The sequence below is a fragment of the Epinephelus moara genome, chromosome 13, assembly GCF_006386435.1.
Source record: "Epinephelus moara isolate mb chromosome 13, YSFRI_EMoa_1.0, whole genome shotgun sequence".
NCBI classification, from domain to species: Eukaryota; Metazoa; Chordata; class Actinopteri; order Perciformes; family Serranidae; genus Epinephelus; species Epinephelus moara.
In genome coordinates, this window is record NC_065518.1 from 1,373,121 (window position 1) to 1,395,435 (window position 22,315).

Consider the following 22,315-nt stretch of genomic DNA (forward strand, 5'->3'; position numbering starts at 1 on the left):
CCTAACTTCTTGGAATTTGCAGAAAATTTCTTCACAAGTTTCTTGTTGCTTATTTCCCAAAAGAAATCAAACCAATTTGCTCAGGATTCAGAGATGTAAATACTTGTGAAGGGAGTGTGAACGCAGCACAAAAAAGTGATGTCGCTCCAGGTTTTAAAGGGCTAAAGAAAAACTGCAGCAGCTGGAACTAAAAAAGACATCAGAGTTTTCTGTGATTCAACTCTTCGTCTTGAAAAACATGTTAGAAGTTTAACCAAAACTGATTTTATCATCTTAATAAGAACATTGTCAGAGTGCGACTGGTTCTCTCCCAACACAGAGACACACTGATGCTTCTGTCACCTGCAGAGTCAAACACTGTGATGCTCTACTTTATGGTCTCCCTCAGAAACACATTGCTCAGGTGCAGAGACAAACACATTACACAGGTTTTAAAGTCTCTGCATCGACTTCCTGTGAGCTTCAGAACTGATTTTAAGATCATTGGTTTATAAAGCTCTTCATGGTCTCAGTTCTGCCTGTTTATCAGATTTGAATTCATCGTATGAACCCTGTAGAACCCTCAGGTCCTCTGGTCGTGGACCTTTAATCAGAACAAAACCCACAGTGAGGCGTCATGTTATTATATGATCCACGTCTGAACACCTGAGGGCTGCACAGAGAAAGCAAACTCAAGATTTACCTTTTAATTTAACTTAATGCCTTTTAAATGTTTTATATTTATTATTATTGTGCATTTATCTATTTATTTATTTCTATTAATCTGTTTTTCTAGCTGCCATTTTCCTCATTTTTTTAAATTTATTTATTTTAACTTATTTATTGCCTGATTTAAATTGTTTTCTGTTTTCAGCAACAAAGACTTGTTCATGAAAAACAACCTGAACCAAGGAAATGTTTTATATTTCCTCGTCATGAACCCGGAAGTGTGTTCTCATATTTGAACCCATTACCCTGTGAAACCATCAGTGAGGAGGGGGCGGGGCTACAGCGCACACCTGACGGTCAGACCCCGCCCTCCTTCCTCCTCTCCACTCAGATCATGTTGTTGGCACTGTGGTAGAGGCACGGCATCTTGTTGTTTGTTTGCGACACATCAGAGGAAAACAAAGAGTTGACGAAGCAGCTCAGTTTGGGATTAACAGGATGGCAGACAGCTGAAACCTTCCGCCTGACCACACTGCGTTCACAGGTAGGTTTTGCTCTGTCCGGAGGAGCTAACTAGCTAGTCTGAACAGGTGCAGGCTGGTTTTAACCGCGAATATAAACTTCAGGTGAGGACAGGTTGTAGCCGAAGTTAGCCGAATTTATCTTTACCTTAGTGTCACTTTAACTGAAGTTTCTTTTTGTCGTCGGAGCTTTAATGAGGGCAGGAGAGGTAATTTTAGCAGTTTCGGTATGAGGTTTTGGCGCTACGTCTACACCTGCGTTAGCTCAGATTTCAGGCTCCTAGAGCTACCAGGAGTTAGTCTGTACCACTTTGTGTTCAAAGGTATGAAAGACAAAGACGTGGCAGAGATGTATCAGTTAATTTACAGTATTTAAGACCGTATTTAAGGCTCTTAAGGTGGACTTGTTAAGTTATATTCCTTCACACCAGCACTCTGTTGTTCCAGCACACAGGTCTGATACCAAGTGTTTGTTATCAGGTGTTATATTGTGTCTCAGGTGCTCCACACACAGGAGGACTCTTATCACTGGCCTACTTAATAACTGTGGTGTTGTCCTGTTGGTCATAGATTAAAAACACAGTCACATAATTACAGCTCTTTGTTTAGTAATAATCAGACAGTTATGCTGCTGAAGTACATCAAGTAAATGGATTGTCAGGTATTATGTAAATGTATTAATAATTTAAATGATGTAATCAAGCAAAAAAGCCAAATATTTCCTCACAGCAGCCTCTACACTGTGAGGATCTGCTGTTTCCTTTGCCTTAGGGACTGTTCTTTACTCGTCAGAGCAGCTGTGCAGCTGAGGTGTGACTTGTTTTGTTTTAATATAATTTTGACTAAAGCTACAGATATTTATTTATTTCAGGAGTGAGGGGTCAGATTGTTCTGGAGTGAGACGATTTCTTTAAATGATTTATTGAATTATTGTCTCCTATTCGTTTGCATTTCTCCACAGCGGCTAAGGAGCCAAACCAAATAACCCAAACCACCTGATGACCAGGAAGAGAGCTCATCTTCTAACGACAGCGAACCATTATCACAAACCAGGTAACTCAGCCAACATGGATTGATATAAAGGAGTGCAGGGTTTCCTGCTGACGTGTTTGCTGCACAGTTTTGTTCAGACATACAGAACATCCTCCCGCTGTGTGTGAGGGAGCGTGCTGCTCTGCTGTGATGACAGAACAAGCAGCAAGCGTGCATCTTGCCAAGTCACTCAAGGTGCATTCAGACAACTTGGAGAAGCGAGCTCTGACTTGTTAACATGAATTGAACGGCTGTCAAACTCACAGTATGGAAAAGTGCCACGCACCCTGCGCCCACTACGCCCCTGATAATTATGAGTGGTTATTAGATTTGTAAAATTGACGCTTTTATGTTTGAAAGTTAAAAGTTGAAGACAAAATCCTGGAGTTGAAAAAAGCCTCAGTTTTTCACTCTTGTCGTTTCTGCTGCTCAGTTCATGCAGACAGTTTATAATAGGCCAAATCTAAAATGTAAAATAAAGAGATTTTGATTAAATATCACTATTTTAAGCTCAAGTTTGATTATAGTGTTTTTCTGAGGACGCATTTGTTCGTCAGAAATGTGAAAATCCAACGATAATTTCTCTTCATACAGTTTCTGGCTGATAGATGGTGTCATTTTATCCTTTTTTATTAAATCTGCTGTTTGTCTGTAGACAGATATTCATCCAGCTGTCTCAGATGCAGGTGCATGAAACAATCCTGCACACTGCTCCTGCTCAGCTTAACGTTTCCTCCTGGACCTTCGTCAGGAGTGTTCAACACCATTATGTACAACATTGAGCTTATATGGAAACTGCTCCACCCATGTCACAGGTGTGCACAGGTGTGGGGGAATTAATCCGCCGTGGGTGTGTTCCTCAGTTATTGACAACACCTGTGCCCCATATGTCACATTATATACCCAACACACGCAAGAACAAGGCAACAAGAAATATTTAAGCTCAGTGTTGTAAATAACAGTAGCTGTGTTTCCATCCAAAAGTGATTAGAATCATTGGGAAATGCGCATTAAAAGAAATACGAATCCTGTGTGTTTCCATTAAATGTACGGACTTTGGTGAAAACTACGAACTTGCGCGAGTTTTCGGCAGAACTGGAAACAAAACAAGTCTCGCATTCTTCTTCTTCTACGTTTTCTGGCGGTTGGCAACCAGCTTGTAAATGCATTACCGCCTTCCCGACCCGGAGTGTGGATATCACCATGGAGAGAGGTGCGCTACGTCAGACTTAATTCGAACATAACTGTTTCCATCCCCCGTTTTGTGAATCAGCATTTTTTCTAATCAACCAAAACCCGGCTAAAGTGAGCGTATTTTAGTTTGTGTGAATCAGGGGATTTTAATTTGAATTTTGGCGTTTCCATCATAATTTTCTGATGCGATACTTCTAGATGCGCATCTAAACAGGCTGATGGAAACATGGCTAGTGTTGAAGGTCCAGCAGGAAACATTTGTGTTATTTGTAAATTGTAAACTAATAAACTGTTCAAAGACTCAAGTCATTTTTCCGACGCACCTGCATCCGAGACAGTTGGATGTGCGAATATCTCTCTTCAAAAAAAACACTACAGATTTTTTTTTTTTTTTTTTTTTAAAGATATTTTTGGGGCATTTTTTGCCTTTAATCGATAGTAAAACGAAGTGTGAAGTCGGTGGGGAGAGAGAGAGGGAGTGACATGCAGCAAAGGGCCACAGACTGGAATCGAACCCGGGCCACTGCGGCAACAGCCTGGTACATGGGGCGCCTGCTCTACCACTAAGCCACCGACGCCCCACAAACCACAGATTTAATTAAAAAAAAAAAAGACGTTATGTTTTCTTAAAATGACACCATTTCTTCCTTCTTTTTCTTTTCATTAGGATCCCCATTAGCACCAGCAACAGCATCAGCTATTCTTCCTGGGGTCCAACATACATACAGCATAAACATAAACATTCTCACTTACACATAACAAACACAGATCGAACACATAACAAAACAAAACAAAGCAACAACAGCTCCCTTAGTAATAAACAAACCACATAGGAAATTATAATGCTCATCATTCTCAGCCAGAAACTGTAAAAACAGAAACTATCTTTGGATTTTCAAATTTCCGACGGTCCTTGGACACACCATGTGCGACAAACACCTCGGTCAGAAAAACACCATGACCAAATCTGAGTTTAAGATAGTGATATTTCATCAAAACCATTTATTCTACATTTTAAATTAAATCTGTGGTAAAATAAATACAGAATAAAGCTCCTCCTCTCAGCCAAACTAAAAACCAGAAGTCCCACCTCGTGCTTAAAAATTGATTTGACATGCCTCACCCTTACTGCACCCCCCCCTCTCCTCTCATAAGTAACAAACAGTCCCTAATGTGACAATAATAAACTGAATATATTTGTGTTTGTGTCTGTTGTTCAGACAAAACAAGACGTCAGCTCGGATTCAAACGGATTATATCAGACGCTCTCCCTCCAAACATCAGTGCTGAATGATGTAAATCACACTGGTAGAAAATATGGCTGCAATAAAACAACACTTAAAGGTGTCGTGAGTCAGTCAAAGGAGAATTCAGTGACATGCACTGTGACTGTGGGCTCAACGTTTAGATCCTTTCATAAAGCAAAGCTCAGCTTCTCTGCGTCACTTCATCGCAAACTGAGACATTTAACCTTTTATTCCCGTCTCGTCGACTCTTCCTCGAGGAAACAGGATGTGGGTTGTGTCGGTCCTGTCTGTGCTCTGATTGTAGCGTAGTGTCATGGCAGCTCTGTTCTCCTTCACACACATGTACACCTGTTTACACACATGTTTAATTTAAATCCGCACCTGCTGAGGAGAGATTTTAAACCACTAAATGCTGCCTGCAGGGTTTTTATGTTTGTAAAAGGAGATGTTATCCATCCGGTGTTGTGTGTGTGTGTGTGTGTGTGTGTGTGTGTAAACCTGCAGGCTGCACCTGTTCCCCTCACATGCTGCAATAATAACACAATAAACCCCAACAAGTGTTAGACAGCATCAGAAGTCAGGCTGGGCAATAGGAATTAAATTAAAGAGCATTTCTTCAGTATCAATATATCTGATTTATTCATCGTCACTCTCTGAATCAAACTGTAGTGAAGATGTGCAGCTGATTATCTGAAGCCAGTATTTGTGTTGTTGTTGTTGTTGTTGTTGTTGTTGTTGCCTCGATCAGAGTACGCACACAGAGCCAGCTGTGCGTGGTAACTGTAATTACTGTAATTATTTAATAACAACTACACAATATTTCACAGATTAACAATGTCAGGACAAAAACACGCTGTGGATTCAAACTTTCCTTACTGAAAATAGATTTGGTGGCGCAGAGCCAGAGAATATTACGAACCTGAATATCCACACACACACACACACACACACACACATACACATGATAATAACACCTGCTGTGTGTGTGTGTGTGTGTGTGTGTGTGTGTGTGTGTCGTCTAAATATAAAACCATTACTAACAAAAGCTCTGACTGATGAAAGCAGAGAAGTCTTTGTCTGCACTACACGCAACTCCCTGCTGTCTTTTTACCTCATGGAAAAAAAACCAAACACACCAGAACAAAGTGCGTTTAGTGTTCTTGATCCTGTTATTTATTTTAATTTAGTTTGGAAAGATAATTTTTTGGGCTTTTTGCCCTTAACGACAGGACAGGCTTGAGCCTGGAGGGGGCGTTGATGGTGACATGTAGCAAAGGGCCACGAACTAGAAAAGAATCTGTGGCTGCTGCGGTAAGGACACTGCCTTTGTATGTGGGGTGGGAACTATTTTCTTTCTACCAAACAACACCTGCCAACTGATCCGGCGCAGAAGGACGTGTGCATCTACTCATTAGCCCTTTTAGATAGGAGNCTTCACCGTCCCCGTCATCTGACGGTTAATGGCCTCTTCGTTTGCGAGGACAAGGAGGGCGCGCAATTCCTTGTCTCCCCAGTTGCTCATCTTTACAGTGTCTGTCAGGTTTGTGTTTTCCCTCTTGCTACTAGCTGCTCGCTAATTCCTGCTATCAGCTGTTTGCTGTTTATCCACCGCCAGTGGCTTGCACGTGCGGCGCCATCAACAGCTCCTCCCTCAAGTCATCAACAGCTCCTCCCGTGGCGGAAGGGCACCTCATTCTGTTTAAACCAAAAGGGTTCCACCAATATGTCTACCCTACGAGGCGGAAAATTGGGCACCTCGGATCAACTCGCCAGAGTTGCTGGAGAGGAAATGCCCGTCCCAATACCCCCCCTTAGCCCCACCCCTTGACCCTAACCCTACATTTGTGCGTTCCCGCGAGGGGTAGTGGTGTCCCAATTCCTTTTTGTGTGTAGGGGTAGGGGGCATAACGAGGGGTAGTGGGTATGAAACTAGCCCTTCGGAGCGAGGGATTTCAGATGCTGACTTGCCAGCGAGGGGTAGACGTCGCCATGGCTACCACCGAGCAAGAGACGGGGAAAAAAGTCAGGTTGCTTGTTAGCTAGCTAGCTAGCTCGCACTATCTGGCGTCTGTCATCTGTCCTGTTCTGCAGAATTGTTAGATTTTTCACATTACGATAACACTCCAGCTAGCATAACTATGCTGCCTCGTAATGTTAGCTGGTTAGCTAGCTAGCTAGCAGAAGTCCCCTGTCGTCTGTCGTTCATCAAACGAAGCATGATGAATGCGGCAAACGTGATCGGTAGGATGAACTCAACTGGAGACTCCATTGTAGATGCCGGTTGGAAATGTAGATGGCTCGCACCTTCCTGTTTAAAATAGTTACATATGCGTGAACGTAACCGACGCCATGACGTAGTGAGTGGTGTCCCAATTCCTAGGGAAAGATTTCTACCCCTACCCCTCGTTGCTTCATTTTGAAGGCCAAGGGGTAGTGGGCAAGAGGAGTGTTGGGATTGGGCCTAAGTATTCATGTCCTTTACTTATGTACAGTAAAAGTGCTAATACCACACTGACACTGCTCCACTACAAGTCCTGCATTCTTGAGTTAAAGTATTATCAGCACGGTGTACTCGAAAGTATGCAAAGTCAAAGTCTCTCCCTCCTTCTCTCTCGTGACTCTCCTCTGTATAAATGAAGTCGATCATAGTTTGCATGTGGATTTCACTACAGACTGAAGGGTTGCTCCTCATCAGCACAGAGTCACCTGGAGGCTAAAACTCTGACTCCCTCCTCCCCTCAGGTAACATGATGGAGGTGGCTGGTCCGTGGACAGAAGTATTCGAGGGCTCGGAGAGGAAGGAGTCGTCTGATGGAGCAGAGACACTGCTGGGGAGCTCCACTCTGACTCTGGCTCCTCTGGTGGCCGACTCTCCTTCTGTACGGCGCTCCCAGCCCATCCTGATCACTGTGAACAGGTACGACCAACAGGCATCATTACTCCCTGTGGGAACAGGCTGACAGGGTGTTTAGATATGCAGCGTGTACACATGTAGTGGACATGAGTCAGTCACAAGTCTTGTTCAGGTCGATGTTGACTCAAGTCAGTGACTCACCTTCAGGCCAAAGTCGTCTGATGTGTAAAGAAGTTTCGACAGCGTTTAAGTCACGGGTAATAAAAGCGTGTGTGTGTGTGTGTGTGTGTGTGTGTGCGTGCTGGTGTTAGACAGAGTTTTGTTTTAGTTTCACTTCCTTCTTTCCTTATATAGACGTGGTACCTTTTTGTTTCTTCCTCCCTGAAGACAAAGACAGCTCTGTTTCTTTGTGGTAACACTGTGAAATAAATGGGAAAAAGAAAACATGTTAAACACATGTTATTATCTAGAAACTGGCTCTTTTTTTCTGACGACATAACAAAACACAGTATTTAACCATGGCGAGGCGAGATAGGGAGGGTTGTTTCTGTCTGTTTAAAGTTCAGAGACACAAAAGAGCTCCAATTAAAGTTTTATTTTCTTCCCACTGTGGACTTGTAAAAGTCAAGGTCCCTGCAAAAGTCTTAAACGCCACTGAATTCATTAATCTAAAAATAAGGCCTTAATTGGTATTAAAATGTCTTCAATCAAACTTTCAACTTCTTAAAAATGACGACACAACGTAAGAAGGACTTTATGAATGTTTTTTTCTGATGTTACATCGTAAAATCTCCATATAGTCGGCAACATCTGTTTTTTATAATGTATAGATTTTTTTTTTCTTCAGTTTTTCAGTCTTTTTTATTTAATCCAGGGCGTCTACAGGTCCTTTAAAAAGTCTTAAGTTAAGTTCTCTCAATATAAGGTCTTTAAAAGTTTCAAATTGTCTTGAAGGGATAGTGCACCCAAAAATGTAAATTCAGCCATTATCTACTCACCCATATGCCGAGGGAGGCTCAGGTGAAGTTTTAGAGTCCTCACATCACTTGCAGAGATCCAAGGGGAGAGGAGGTAGCAACACAACTCCACCTAATGGAGGCTGACGGCGCCCCAGATTCAAACGTCCAAAAACACATAATTGAAACCACAAAATATCTCCATACTGCTCGTCCGTAGTGATCCAAGTGTCCTGAAGCCCCGACATAAAAAGTTGTTTGGAAAAACCTCATTTGAACTCTGTTTTTAGCCTCATTGTAGCCTGTAGCTCTGACTGCCTCTCTGGGCACCGCGCTCACGTGTGTGCACTTGCATGAGACCGTGAGACATGGGCACCACCTTCATGTGTGTTCGCGTGCTTTTGCTGGTGAGGACTCTAAAACTTCACCTGAGCCTCCCTCGGCATATGGGTGAATAGATAATGGCTGAATTTTCATTTTTGGGTGCACTATCCCTTTAAATTCAGATTTGATGGGTCTCAAATATTTTCGCCACGTTTCTTTCACGTGGGTCATCTTTCGTCTGAGACAGCTGGACTTTAGATGCAGGTTTTTCACTTCCTGTGTATCTGTGTGGATGTAAAACAGAGTGTCGGGGAAACGATGACGTCACCTCCTCAATTCGTGCATGTCATTTTGTGGAATGAGCACGCACCAGAAACAATAAGGATAAAGGTGGACGACCGGTTCGCTCTGCTTGGTCTGATGAATACGTCACACTTACACTCAGCACTGAATAAGGAGACCCATGGGGGGAGGGATCACCACAGATTTCTTTTGTAGTTTGTTTGCTATGTACGTACATGTTGTGTTGTCTTTTGTTCCTGGAGCAAAATATCAATAAAAAGTTGATCACAAAAATAAAGCAGTGGGATTGTCGTCAATGTGGAGAGAGAGTCCAGAGCGTCACTCACATCGTTGAGCGAGTTCCTGGGTCCTTATATCAGAGGGGATCAACAGGGATGAGATGACATGAGGTCGTTTGTGCAGTTTAGTGTCTTCACAAAGAGAGGAGACTGCAGAAGAACAAAGGAGCTCTACGACACAGCTTTGTCAATAAAAAAAAACAATAGAAATCTGCAGTCTTGTCCTTTGATAGCAGATAATTAGGAATTGATTGTTTATAAATCTTCTGCCAGTTTATTTTTTACATGATTTCATCTGGTTCTGATCTTTTGTTCATGTCTGTAACTTCTACAGGACGAAGGGCGTGGAGTCATTTTCCTCCTCCGTCCCGTCCATACCCAACCCTTTCCCAGAGCTGTGCAGCCCCTCCAAGTCTCCAGTGCTCATCAGTTCACTTCCCTCTCCGTCCACTAACAAACATGTAAGTTCAAAGCATCATTATCAGGCAGCTGCTTCACAAGTCTGTCTGAAATCATCTTAAATGGTTTGATGAATGTTCAGACTGCAGTTTGGACAGGCTCAGATTTCAGGTGTCTCCTTACCGTGTTTTTTTTTTTTTCACTTCACCATTTTAGTTTCTTTATTACAACACAGACAGTTTATCACACTGTGGACTGAACAGGTGTCAGTGTGATGTCACCAAGTGCAGCTCCAGTACAGGTGAAAGATTAAATAAAACGCTCAGAATTCAGATTTAAAGCCTCATTTTAGATAAACATTAGGATCCTCCTCATTTAAAGATTGAATTAGTTCAACTAGACATTTTTATGAAACACTTTTTAGATCTTGGTCATTTGTAACTCTATATTTTAACCAAATGAAGAGTTGTAGTCATCAGACTTCTGGATCTGAAGTTATCGGAGAAACAAATTTTGAGCAAACGTTAGCGGCAGCTCAGCTTTAACCCCTGCTGTGCCGAACAGCTTTAGAGAAACATTGATTTTTAACATGAAACTGCTTCATTCAGTGTTTTTACTGCTTTAAATCAGCGGGTCTGTTTGTTTTGGAGAGGAAGAGACCTCTAAGGATAATTCAGCTCTAACTAAAAACCTCGTGAGGGTTTGGATCTCAAGAGAAAAAAGGTGAGCACACATTATTTCTGAAATGGGGTGTGGTCATGTAGGCGGAGCGGAGCGGCATTTTTCACCTGCTACACTCAGCTGACAGCTTCTGTGTGTGTGTGTGTGTGTGTGTGTGTGTGTGTGTGTGTGTATGAAGACTTTGGAAGCGTACACCATATTAACTGGTACTGAAGTAATGAACTGCATTGTTTTAACTGCAGGCTGATTTGATTGATTTATTTTAATGTGAAATGTAAGAACACAGTGCTGCTCTGCGGCTTCACATTGACACAGTGAGGTGTTCATTTTATCGTTTATAAACAGACTTTGCTCATTTTGTCCTCTGTTCTGTAAAGGTTTACCTGCTGCAGAGCTGCAGAGCTGCAGAGCTGCGTGCACAGAAGAAAAATAGATCAGCTGTGTAGAAATAATGTTGAGCAGCAGCTTCACTGGTCAGTGAAGAAGCTTCAGTTGATCATAATGAGCACGCTCTGCTGCAGGCACGCCACAGCAAACGTGTGTTTTGGCTGTTAGCAGGAGCGAGGCTAACAGCTCCTCCCAGACGAGCCAAACAGCGGCTGATTTTTTGGAGCTTTTTGCCTTTAATGTACAGGACAGTGTGAAATGGGGAGACAGAGAGAGTGGGGGGGTCGGCTGCTACAGCGAGGCATGGCGTCTATACATGGGGCGCAGGCCCTATCCACTAAGCTACCAACGCCCTGGGCAAATACAGATTTTTAATGTGAACTCGCTTTATTCAGTGTTTTTACTGGTTTTAATCACCAGGAATCTCATTTATAAACATTGTGTACGCACAAAACGAGGCCTGAAAGAGGCGTACGCCACCTCCCACAGAGAAGTTGTGATCTGTAAAAACAGACTTGATGGGAGAAACTTTGACCCACGCTGACAAGCATGTTGGAGACGGGAAATTGGTGACGCAGATGGTGAGGTGGAGCCTGACTGTAGAAACTGTCGAGTATTATTTGGGACACGCCATTTTTTTTAGCTTTTGTTTGCACATACATTTCTAGTCTGGATCCTACACACTGTTTTATAAATGAGGCCCCTGGTTTGTTAGTGTTTGAGAGGAAGAGACCTCAGTGGATAACTCAGCTCCAGATAAAAACCTCCCTAACGATGAACACTGAAGGAATACCAGCCAAGATGAACTGACTCCAGTGACCACATCGCTCCGTCTTTTGTTTTTTTGTTTTTTCAATTCTCTTTTTATGAGGATTTTACATGGTTCACATGTTCATTGACATAACATTCACATCCATTCATCCGTAAATTACAGTTGAATCTCCACAGTATATCCAAGACTGTATAAATAATACAGAGATGAATGATTGGCCCTTCCACCATATTGTAAGGCAATCTGTTAATACAATATAAGAACTAAACTTCCTAGAACAGGAATGCTGGGGTGTGAAAAAAAAGAAGACTTTAAAAATGAAGTAAAAAGGGGAAGAATATGAGAAAAGGGACATACAATTTAGCATTAGACAAAAGATGGTCGCACCGGTGTAACATACATGATCCATCTTTCCCATCTTTTCAAAAACACACTTTGTTGCAGTCTTATGGCAGATGTACGCTCCGTCTTTTGTTAACGTTTTGATTCAGAGACCTCATTTTGACAGAAAATTACCTTTTGTGCACTTCAGGAATGAATCTGGCAATATTCTGTGATATTCTTAAAGCAAATGGCCACTTTAGAATGAAAACACAGACAGTACTTACTGACCCTCATGCCGACAACAAGTCCAGTGTAGTTTTTTAATCCACAAAACTCATTCGGGGTATCGGAGGATAACAGCTAGCTGGAGTAACAGCTACACTTGAAGTGCACAGAACCCACATTTTGAAAATGTAATAAAACTCTGCTAATGCATTTCAAACACGTCAGAACGGCTCGTCCGTCGTAATCCAAGTGCCCTGAAGCCGCGGCATGCAACACTGACTTGAAAAGACGTAATTTACTCCACTTTTATAGCATCATTTCTCACCGTGGTCAGTTAGCCTGCAACTCGCAAGACTCAAGAACAAGAACGTTTCTGAACGTTCTCAAGTCTCGCACGAGTTGCCATGTAAACACAGCACTCCTGCAGGGCAGGCTAACTGACCACAGTGAGAAATGATGCTATAAAAGTGGAGTAAATTACGTCTTTTCAAGTCAGTGTTGCATGCCGCAGCTTCAGGGCACTTGGATTACGATGGACGAGCCGTTCTGACATGTTTGAAACGCATTAGCAGAGTTTTATTACATTTTCAAAATGTGGGTTCCATGCACTTCAAGTGTAGCTGTTACTCCAGCTAGCTGTTATCCTCCGATACCCCGAACGAGTTTTGTGGATTAAAAAACTGCACTGGACTTGTTGTCGGCATGAGGGTCAGTAAGTACTGTCTGTGTTTTCATTCTAAAGTGGCCATTTGCTTTAATGTCAGCACATCCTGTGAAAAGACAGAACCCTGTCAACAAGTACTGAAAATAGTTCCACAGATGCACTGTTCCCTCCTGTTTGATAAAAATTACAGTGATCAGCTGTTTGAGGAGAGCGCTGAGCCTGTTTTGGGAAATAATATTCATAAAGATTTAAGTCTTCACTTGGAGGCAGTGTGTGTTTGGGCTCAGAGCGACAGACAGTAGACATATAGTGTTTATTGAGAGGAGACAACATATAATAACATCAGCTTCATCCTCTGAGACTTATTTGTTTGGACAAATTACAGCGGCTGCATTAATCCCTTCACACCTGTCTGATGTGCAGGGTCTGACAGGTGCGTCCTCTCGATGTGTCTGAACCTGTTTGCTAATCGTGCAGGTAAAGTTCGGTTAAGACTGTGACTGACAGCAGAGCTGTGTTGCCATGCCTGCGCCGTCTTATTTTGACTCACAAACGCTGCCAGAATAAACATGTCTGTAATTACAGCAGCGTGTCGCCGTGCCACATCTACAGTGATGGAGGCAAACAGGCGAGCGCGCACGCACACACACGCACACGCACACAGACATCTGTCAAACTGGGAATTGTGATTATTCTGTGGGAGCACAAAGAGCTGCAGGAGGGAAACAAATGCTGAAAGATCCTGTGAGCTGTTTTAGACTGAGATTATGTGGCCAGAAGTTTGTGGACTGGATTGATAAGACTTTATTTATAACAAGACCATTTCTGATTCTGCTCATCAGTCGGATTCTTTATCAGTTCTGTTTTTGATCTGAGTCTGGGCCCAGTGTAGAAACAGAGTCAGAAAAAAATAATGCACGTGACTCTGGTGTGCAGAGCTCTGCTGTTTAACTGTTTTCTTAGTCAAAGAAAACTCTCCTGAGCCTGCCTGTGTGTGTAATAACGTGGGATATTTACCCTCCCCTGCTCAGCTGGGAGGCAGTGACTCGTGTGCAGAGTGTGTGTTACTGGATTAAAGCCCATATTGTTGATGTTTCCACTTGAAATGATCATTTTACAGACATTACAGGCAGCACTGCTGTCATGAATCAATCTGTTAATATCACACTCACCGGCCACTTTATTAGGGACACCTTGCTGGTACCAGGTTGGACCCCCTTTTTAATTCTTGGTTCTCAACAAGGTGCTGAAACATTCCTCAGAGATGTTGGTCCATATTGACATGATGACATCACACAGTTGATCCATGATGAGAATCTCCCGTTCCAGCACATCCCAAAGGTGCTCTATTGGACTGAGATCTGGTGACTGTGGAGGCCATTGGAGTACAGTGAACTCATTGTCATGTTTGAGATGATGTGAGCTTTGTGACATGGTGCGTTATCCTGCTGGAAGTAGCCATCAGAAGATGGGTACACTGTGGTCATAAAGGGATGGACACGCTCAGCAACAATACTCAGGTAACTGAGTGCACTGTGTCAGAACACAGGTGAGAACAGTTCTGCCATTTAAGAACAGTCGTGAATCTGACGTAGACTTTTCTTAAGAGAAAGCGTACGAGGATATTGGTGAATGCAGCTCATTGTTTCACAATTTGCAACTGTCAGAAAAACATGCCAGCATTGATAAAAGAAATTACGAAGCTCAGAGGCATTTGATCCAGATCGATCAGATAATTTTAAACTGGTTTTAGATTCCCCTCCCTAATTTGTACCTGCAGGAGCAGTGTGCAGGGTGAAGTCACATTAAGTGTTGAGGTTGCAGATTGCAACTGACTGCATACCCCTCTGCTCACCCTCCCTACGAGCCCACGGTGGCGTTCACTGTAACGTGAACACATGAGAGGCCCTCTGTAGAGCCAGAGTCTGGTTTGTTTGCTTTGGGCTACTGTAGAAACATGGTTTTCTACATATTTGTTTATTTTTGCCTGCCACGATATCAGAATCAGCCACAACAAATTGTTTTTTATTTATGGAGCTGCTTGCCTCTCTCTCTCTCTCTCTCTCTCTCTGACACACACACACACATTGGGTGTGTATGAACGGCTTATTCTTACTGTACGTTCACACCAAAAGCTGCCAGAGCTGCAAAATAGCTGAATTCGCTCGAGCAGCACCGCTGGTAAAATATTTGTGGCAGCTCAAGTCGCTCATGACGTCAAATTCTGAATGTTCAATTATGCTTCTCAATTTAAAGGAGCTGCAAAGCAGGTTACTGGCTGGAGCACAGAAATGTGACTTGGAGTACAGAAACTTTCACGTCTGGACAATGAAAACAGGATAAAAAGTCTAAACAGGTCTGACATTAAACATTAAACACACACAGCCTGTGTTGCGTTCAGGCGTTGTCACGTAAATAACAAATGCAGCCGTGGCACAACACAGCAGCATGTCATGTGGGCCGAACCCGAACCGAATATGAGCAGAATTTTGGCATTTTAGGACCAAGTGTTTGTCACTGCTGCTCATAAATGATACCAATAATTCAGACATTATCCAACTGCAGTCTGCAGAGCCTGAAAGCACACAAGGTGTCCACATAGTTTTGGCCATGTAACGTTACTCTTTGTTCAGATAGTAATTCTTTATCCGAGCGAATAGTTTCAGCTGGATTTGTTCCTTCACTTGTCTCTTTATGTGTTTGATAATGTAGCTCTGCAGGTGTTGAACATTAAACTCTGTGTTTGTAGGTCGCTGCACTGTGAGCTGTGACATCACTTTGATTAAACACAATATTTCAGATCACATGCTCAAAATAAAACTGCTGCTACAGCGTGTCTGAATGTTTTTAAATATCTGATCTGATCTCCACCGTCGTCACGTGTCGTCAGCTTCCTGTCCTGAGCTCAGAAACATTTTCCCTTTTCCTCCCCTGCTCTTTAATAAAAACCTCTCAGGAGTCAAAGTGGACTGACCGGATATTGAAGCGTGAAGTTTCCACAGCAGGAATGTTCCTCCCCCGTGAGCCTCCCCGGCTGATACTCACCCATTATTTGTCCTGCCCGACGCTGACACTCGCCCGACCAGTCCGGACTTGATGACTGACATCCAGCCGTGGGTTTGTGGTCGGGCAGGTTTGTTTTCTTTCGGTTTGCTGGATCCAGACGTTGAGTCAGACAGCAGCGCGCTCTGAGGAACTTCCTGACCCCTGAATAACCTGCACCCAGCTCACCTCCGCAGCATCAGACACAGAAACAGTCCACAGGCGTGTCTCCAGTCTCATCTTCATCCTGAACACACACACACAGAAGAGTGAGACGGCTCATGACTCACAGACAAAGATATGAAACCTGTGTGTTATGATTTCAGTTCAGCTGGAGAAGAAACAAGGTGCCGCAGTGTCGCTCTAAAATTAGGAAGAATACATGAGGGGCCTTTCCCTCCAAGTGTCACAGCTTATTAAATCCAGAGTGACTGTGTCAGCACAGGTGACAGGTTCTTGGCTTCAGTTTGGCTTTTTGTTTTGAGCGTAGCCGTGTTGTTGGTACGATGCTACAGGCAGCTGTGAAGAGTGTGTTGTTCACTCTGTTGTTCAGTGTCACTTTAAACCTGTTTGTTCAACTTAAAATGTGTAAAGTCGCAGGACACTGAGGATTCATTCAGCACAGAGCTACCTGTACTTCAAACATCTGCTCCACTACATTTATCTGACAGGTGCAGACGTTACTTTGCAGATTAAGATTTAATCTATGTTTAAAAAATAGTAGTAGTATTGTTATCATTCAGTCAGACTTTATTTGTGAGAGTTGGTGCAGCTCAAAGCGCTTCACAGATGTCTGACTAAACTATTTAACACTTTAAGACCAGTGTATGAGAGAAAATAAAAATATAAAATTGTATTAAAATAGATTTAAAATCAATAATAGCAGTTAAAGTTGGAAAACAGAGTAAATTAAAAATAAGATTAAAGAATGTCATAAAATATATTCAAAACACCAAACAAGAATAAAAGTGACGATATTTAAAAAAACAATAAAATAGATTTAAAAGCAAAAATAATCACCATAGGGTCGTAATAATAATGATAATAGAATAGTAAATAAAAGCTAGATCACCATAGGGTCGTAATAATAATGATAATAGAATAGTAAATAAAAGCTAGACTAAAATACAGATATAGAAATTGCATAAAATAAAATAAAATAAAAAGACAAAACAAGAGTAAATATTATGACAATAAAACCACTGACATGAATTTTAAAGCTGTAATAATAATAATAAATAAAATTGTTAAATAATATAATTGTTAAATAAATAATAATAATAAATAAAATTGTTAAATAATATAATTGTTAAATAAGAACTGGACTAAAAACTGGATAACATAGATCGAAAAGATTTGGAAAAAAAAAGAAAATACAGTGATATAGATTGAAAAGCAATAATAATAATTAAAAAAAACTAAAATAAAAACTAGATAAAATAACTATAAAAGACTAAACAGAAATTAAAATGGTGACCATAAAATATAATGAAATAAAGTAAGTAATAAAGTAATAAGTAATTAACTAATAATAATAATAATAATAATAAAATAATTTAATACCAAAATGCAAGCTAATAAATACATAATGAATTAAAAATACAAAACAAGAATTAAAATGTTGACATAAAGTACAATGAAATAGATTTAAAAGCAATAATAATAATATTAATAATAGTAATAATAATTACAATAATAATAAACAAAAAGTAAAAAAAAAAAAGGACTAAAAACTAGATTAAATAGATTAAAGAGACAGAACAAAGACAAATAAATTGATAAAGATGGATAAAAAAAGTATAATATTAATATATATTCATAAAATAATAGATAAGTTACAGAACAATTTTACAAAATAAATATAAATAAATATAAACATAAATAAATTAATGTCTATTACTAATTCTTAATCAAGCACCTGGCTGAACAGTTCGGCCTTACCTTTATTTTGAAAGATTTTTAGAGTAAGTAAACTACCTCATTATTTATATGTGTTATATATATCTATAAATACATACATGTATTTACAGATGTGTTTTTTCTTTTTCTTTTTTCTTTTTTTCCTCATAATAAGTTCTTTTACTTCTGATCCTTTCAGCTGGACTTCTTATGTAAAGTTTTAATCCTAAAGAGCAGTAAGTGCTGTAGTGTGTGAAGGGAACGTGAATCCAGTGTGGGAACAGGGGAATGGCGGACTCCGCCACCAACTATAAAAAAAAAAACCCAAACTACTGTCCACAGAGAGAATTACTGAGAGTCGATATGTCAAAGAGCTGTTTCACACAAAATTCAGACCATAAATTGTATAAAATTTGACTTTTATTTTATTAAAAAAAACTTTAAGTAAAGATTTAAAGGTGGGGGTTTTTTGTACTAAAGGATGCTCATATTTCTTCCATGTGTTCCTCAGTTGATAAAGGTGTACGGAGAGGACAGCCACAGCAGGTCGGTGTGGGTGTGTCGAGAGGCCACGGCCCGAGAGGTGTGTCACATGTTGGTCCAGACGGCTCACTGCAGCGACCAGGAGAACTGGGCTCTGCTGGAGCTCCATCCCACCCTGGGCCTCGGTACGACTCTGCTCTGAGATCAACACTCACTTTAACCACATGCTGCAGAGCGGCTCATAAAATGTCCTCCTGTGTCCTCAGAGAGATGTCTGGAGGACCACGAGGTCGTGCTGGAGGTTCAGGCGACGTGGTCCCTCAAAGGCGACACGAGGTTCGTTTTCTGCAAAAACTACGCCAAGTACGAGTTCTTCAGGAAACCGATGGTACGTAGCCTGTGGCCTGTCACGACTCATCAGCAGTGAACTCGTTAACATTAGATAACAGGAGGCGTGTTGAGTTTCCATCCACTCCTTTTACATAACAATTAAAAGCATAAATGATTGTCAGGTTGCGTGCTGGTGCAGACGTGTCGACTTCATGCCTCAGGTATTTCATGACATCAGATCTGGTCTGTCGCCTGTGCTGTTACACAAAGGTGAAACTGGTTTTGATGAACCTCCCACTGGTGCCGTCGGCCCACGCCGCCTCCACACGGCACAGAGGGGAGTTTGATGACGGATTTACTACTGTTCACTTCACCATGTGACATGTGAGCAGTGTGTGCAGCTGTGTCATGCAAACAGGTGACAGAAAGTCACTCAGGGCTGCAGCTGAGGATTAATTTCAATATCGAATAATTTGCTGATTTATATTTTATCAATGGATAAATCTTGAGTTAAAAATAGTTATAGAAAAAGACCAGTTTGGGGTGATGTGGTGATTTTTTTTTTGTTTTATTAGACTAATGGTCCAAAAGATATTCACTTTACTCATGTTGTTGAAAAGTCTTAAAATGTCTTACACTCAATGTTACAACAATAAGGCCTTTAAAGTCATTAAATAGTCTTAAATTTGAATTTGTGAGGTCATAACGACTACAAACATTTGATCTAATTTAGTTTATCCATTTTTAAAAAAAAAATTATGTGAAGATAAAAAGCTTTATGTAAAAGTCCACAATTCTAACGTTACAAATCTTTAAAAAAAAAACTATAATACTGTCATTTTACTTCATACATGCACTGACCTGTTGGCAAAATGTAGATTGACTCAACTCACTCCAATGACAATGTTCCTACAGAACACTTCTGCACAAGATCAGATTTATGCAACTAGTCTGCGATGCATGAATAAGCAGCAGTTTGGTGTTTTTGGTCAGTTAAATGATTATTGATTATTACAGCCCCGTCCTCAGAAGAAAATGTTGGCATTGTACATATCTGCTGACCACACATATATTACATTTGTACTTTTCATACGTATCTTCAGCCCTTTTTAAACAGGAGTTGTGCAAATTTGCAGGAAAGCCCAATCAGTCTTTTTTCAGCATTGGCAGTATAAAAACAAAATCGGGGAGTGCAGCAAAATGCCGCCTACCTACTTTTGTTTATACAGAATGTGCCTTTTTCGGGGCAATGGGGGGCGTGAGCAAGTAACAAAACGTGTAGCTCAGCGTGTGACGTAAACAGTGACGTGGGAGGGAAGCCGCGGCTGGTCAGTCCTTCGGCGATTCTCTCGTAAGTCGGCCCGTTCTTCACCGTCCCCGTCATCTGACGGTTAATGGCCTCTTCGTTTGCGAGGACAAGGAGGGCGCGCAATTCCTTGTCTCCCCAGTTGCTCATCTTTACAGTGTCTGTCAGGTTTGTGTTTCCCTCTTGCTACTAGCTGCTCGCTAATTCCTGCTATCAGCTGTTTCCTGTTTATCCACCGCCAGTGGCTCGCACGTGCGGCGTCATCAACAGCTCCTCCCACAAGTCATCAACAGCCCCTCCCACAAGTCATCAACAGCCCCTCCCGTTGCAGAAGGCCGCCTTGCTCTGTTTAAACCAAGAAGGTTCCACCAATATGTCTACCCAACAAAACAACAAACCATTGTATTCGAGAGTCTGGGACAAGAGAAGAGAATGTTTGACATTTCTTTCATTAATTTGAACTGATGGATTAATGATCAGAATTGTTGCTGATTTAATTTCATCTCTAGTCATTTGAGCGCTCACGCCCAGTTTCATGTGCGTGATATGCAAACAGCGACAGCAGCAGGATCTCTGTCTCCTCTGAGAACACCTGTTGGTTCTGTGCACACGTGGATCACTTTGCACGACTGATCATTTACTCAAGGCTTTGTCCGAACTACAAGTTATTATGTTGCCTCTGATACACGTTAAACAAACGAGCGTAATTTCTGTGAGGTGTGTCTCATCTGCATGTTGAAGATGATGGCGTTCTGAAGCAACATCCTGATGTTAAAGTGATCACAGTGCAGACTGCAGCAGAAGCAGCTCCTTTGTCTTGTAAATGAGGATTTTAATAATGCCCTTCTCTTCCTAAGCTCTTCTTCCCAGAGTGCATGATCTCTGACAGCGCCGATGTCAGCAAGGGGATGACATCATCAGAGCTCATTCAGGTAAAGCGGATGAAATCAGGAGCCTCAGTCAGTGTGGAAGTCACCAGTCAACATGTCTTAAAGTGTCCTTTGATTTTATTCAGACACAAAAACTCAAAACACAAATGTTTTTAAATGAATTTATTTATTCATAATTAAAGTTCTGATAAACTACCTGGAACTTTTTTGTCTCTGATTAATTGTTTGGGCTCTAACATGTGAGAATAATGAGCTCTTTGTGTTCCTCAGAATCTGCTGAAGTCCGGGACGTGTCCGGAGATTCAGGGTTACCTGCAGGTCAAAGAGCCCAGCCGCAAAGCCTGGAAGAAGGTCTACTTTTTCCTCCGCCGCTCCGGACTCTACTGCTCCACCAAAGGCTCCTCCAAGGTCAGTAAGTCCAGCTGATACTTTATAAGTTCAGCAAAACTTCAAATGGATAAATGACACTTTATACACACTGCGATCTTTAAACGTGTGTGTGTGTGTGTGTGTGTGTGTGTGTGGACCAGGAGCCTCGGCACCTGCAGTACGTGGCTGATCTGGACGATTTGAACGTGTACACCGTGGTGAACAGCCGTAAACTGTACGGAGCGCCTTCAGACTTCACCTTCTGCATCAAGGTAACTGCTTCCTCCAGGCCTCACCGAGACGGGATTAAATGTTCTCAGACCAGACAGAACATTGTGTCAGGAACAGACTGAGCACTCTTTGACCTGAGGGTCTGTGTGTGTGTGTGTGCGTGTGTGTGAGTGTGTGTGTGTGAGAGTAGCATTCATGTCATTCTTGTGGATTATTGAGTCAGTAGTGTTCAGCAGCAGAAGCTGTAATAGCTGTAAACTGTAATGCTTCCACATGACTGGCAGTGATCGAGGAACTTTCTGTAACTGCTGTGTGATAACATCACACACACACACACACACACACCAGTAATTTGCTGCACAGTAGACTTATGTCACGGTGGTGCTGACAATAGAAAATCACACTGTCTGGAGAACATGTAGCTCTGGGAGGTGACGACCTCACAGCAGCTGTTACTGTAGAGAATCACTCGCACATCGTTCACATGTGTTTGTGTCACAACAGGAAAACAAAGGTGAGAAATGTGATGCAATGTTGTGTTTGGAAGTTACGATTAAAGGAAGATCTCACCATCAAATGATTTTTTTTATTAACTACAGGCAAATAATACATAAAACATAGATCACATCATGACGATATGGTCAAGCAAAGACAAACAAAACAAAATGAAAGTTACACAGACCAAAGCAGAAAAAGAAAAGACATGTAAAAGTTAATATAATTAAATTAGACCTATTAGTGATGTTGATGAGCTCATTTAGACTTAAAGGGATAGTGCACCCAAAATGAAAATGCAGCCATTATCTACTCACCCATATGCCGAGGGAGGCTCAGGTGAAGTTTTAGAGTCCTCACATCACTTGCAGAGATCCAAGGGGAGAGGAGGTAGCAACACAACTCCACCTAATGGAGGCTGACGGTGCCCCAGATTCAAACGTCCAAAAACACATAATTGA

General features: G+C 41.6%; 1 protein-coding gene across 1 annotated transcript in view; it reads left to right on the plus strand.

Moving 5' to 3' along the window:
- Positions 1 to 1,055: 1,055 nt before the first annotated feature.
- Positions 1,056 to 22,315, plus strand: part of grb7 (growth factor receptor bound protein 7) — a 25,874-nt gene continuing 4,614 nt past the window's right edge. The window contains exons 1-9 of the mRNA XM_050059404.1: positions 1,056 to 1,192; positions 2,131 to 2,222; positions 7,385 to 7,559; positions 9,692 to 9,818; positions 18,262 to 18,418; positions 18,500 to 18,621; positions 20,727 to 20,801; positions 21,030 to 21,167; positions 21,290 to 21,400. Coding sequence (XP_049915361.1) covers positions 2,168 to 2,222; positions 7,385 to 7,559; positions 9,692 to 9,818; positions 18,262 to 18,418; positions 18,500 to 18,621; positions 20,727 to 20,801; positions 21,030 to 21,167; positions 21,290 to 21,400 — 960 coding nt within the window. The 5' untranslated portion in view covers positions 1,056 to 1,192; positions 2,131 to 2,167. The remainder of the gene's footprint in view (positions 1,193 to 2,130; positions 2,223 to 7,384; positions 7,560 to 9,691; positions 9,819 to 18,261; positions 18,419 to 18,499; positions 18,622 to 20,726; positions 20,802 to 21,029; positions 21,168 to 21,289; positions 21,401 to 22,315) is intronic.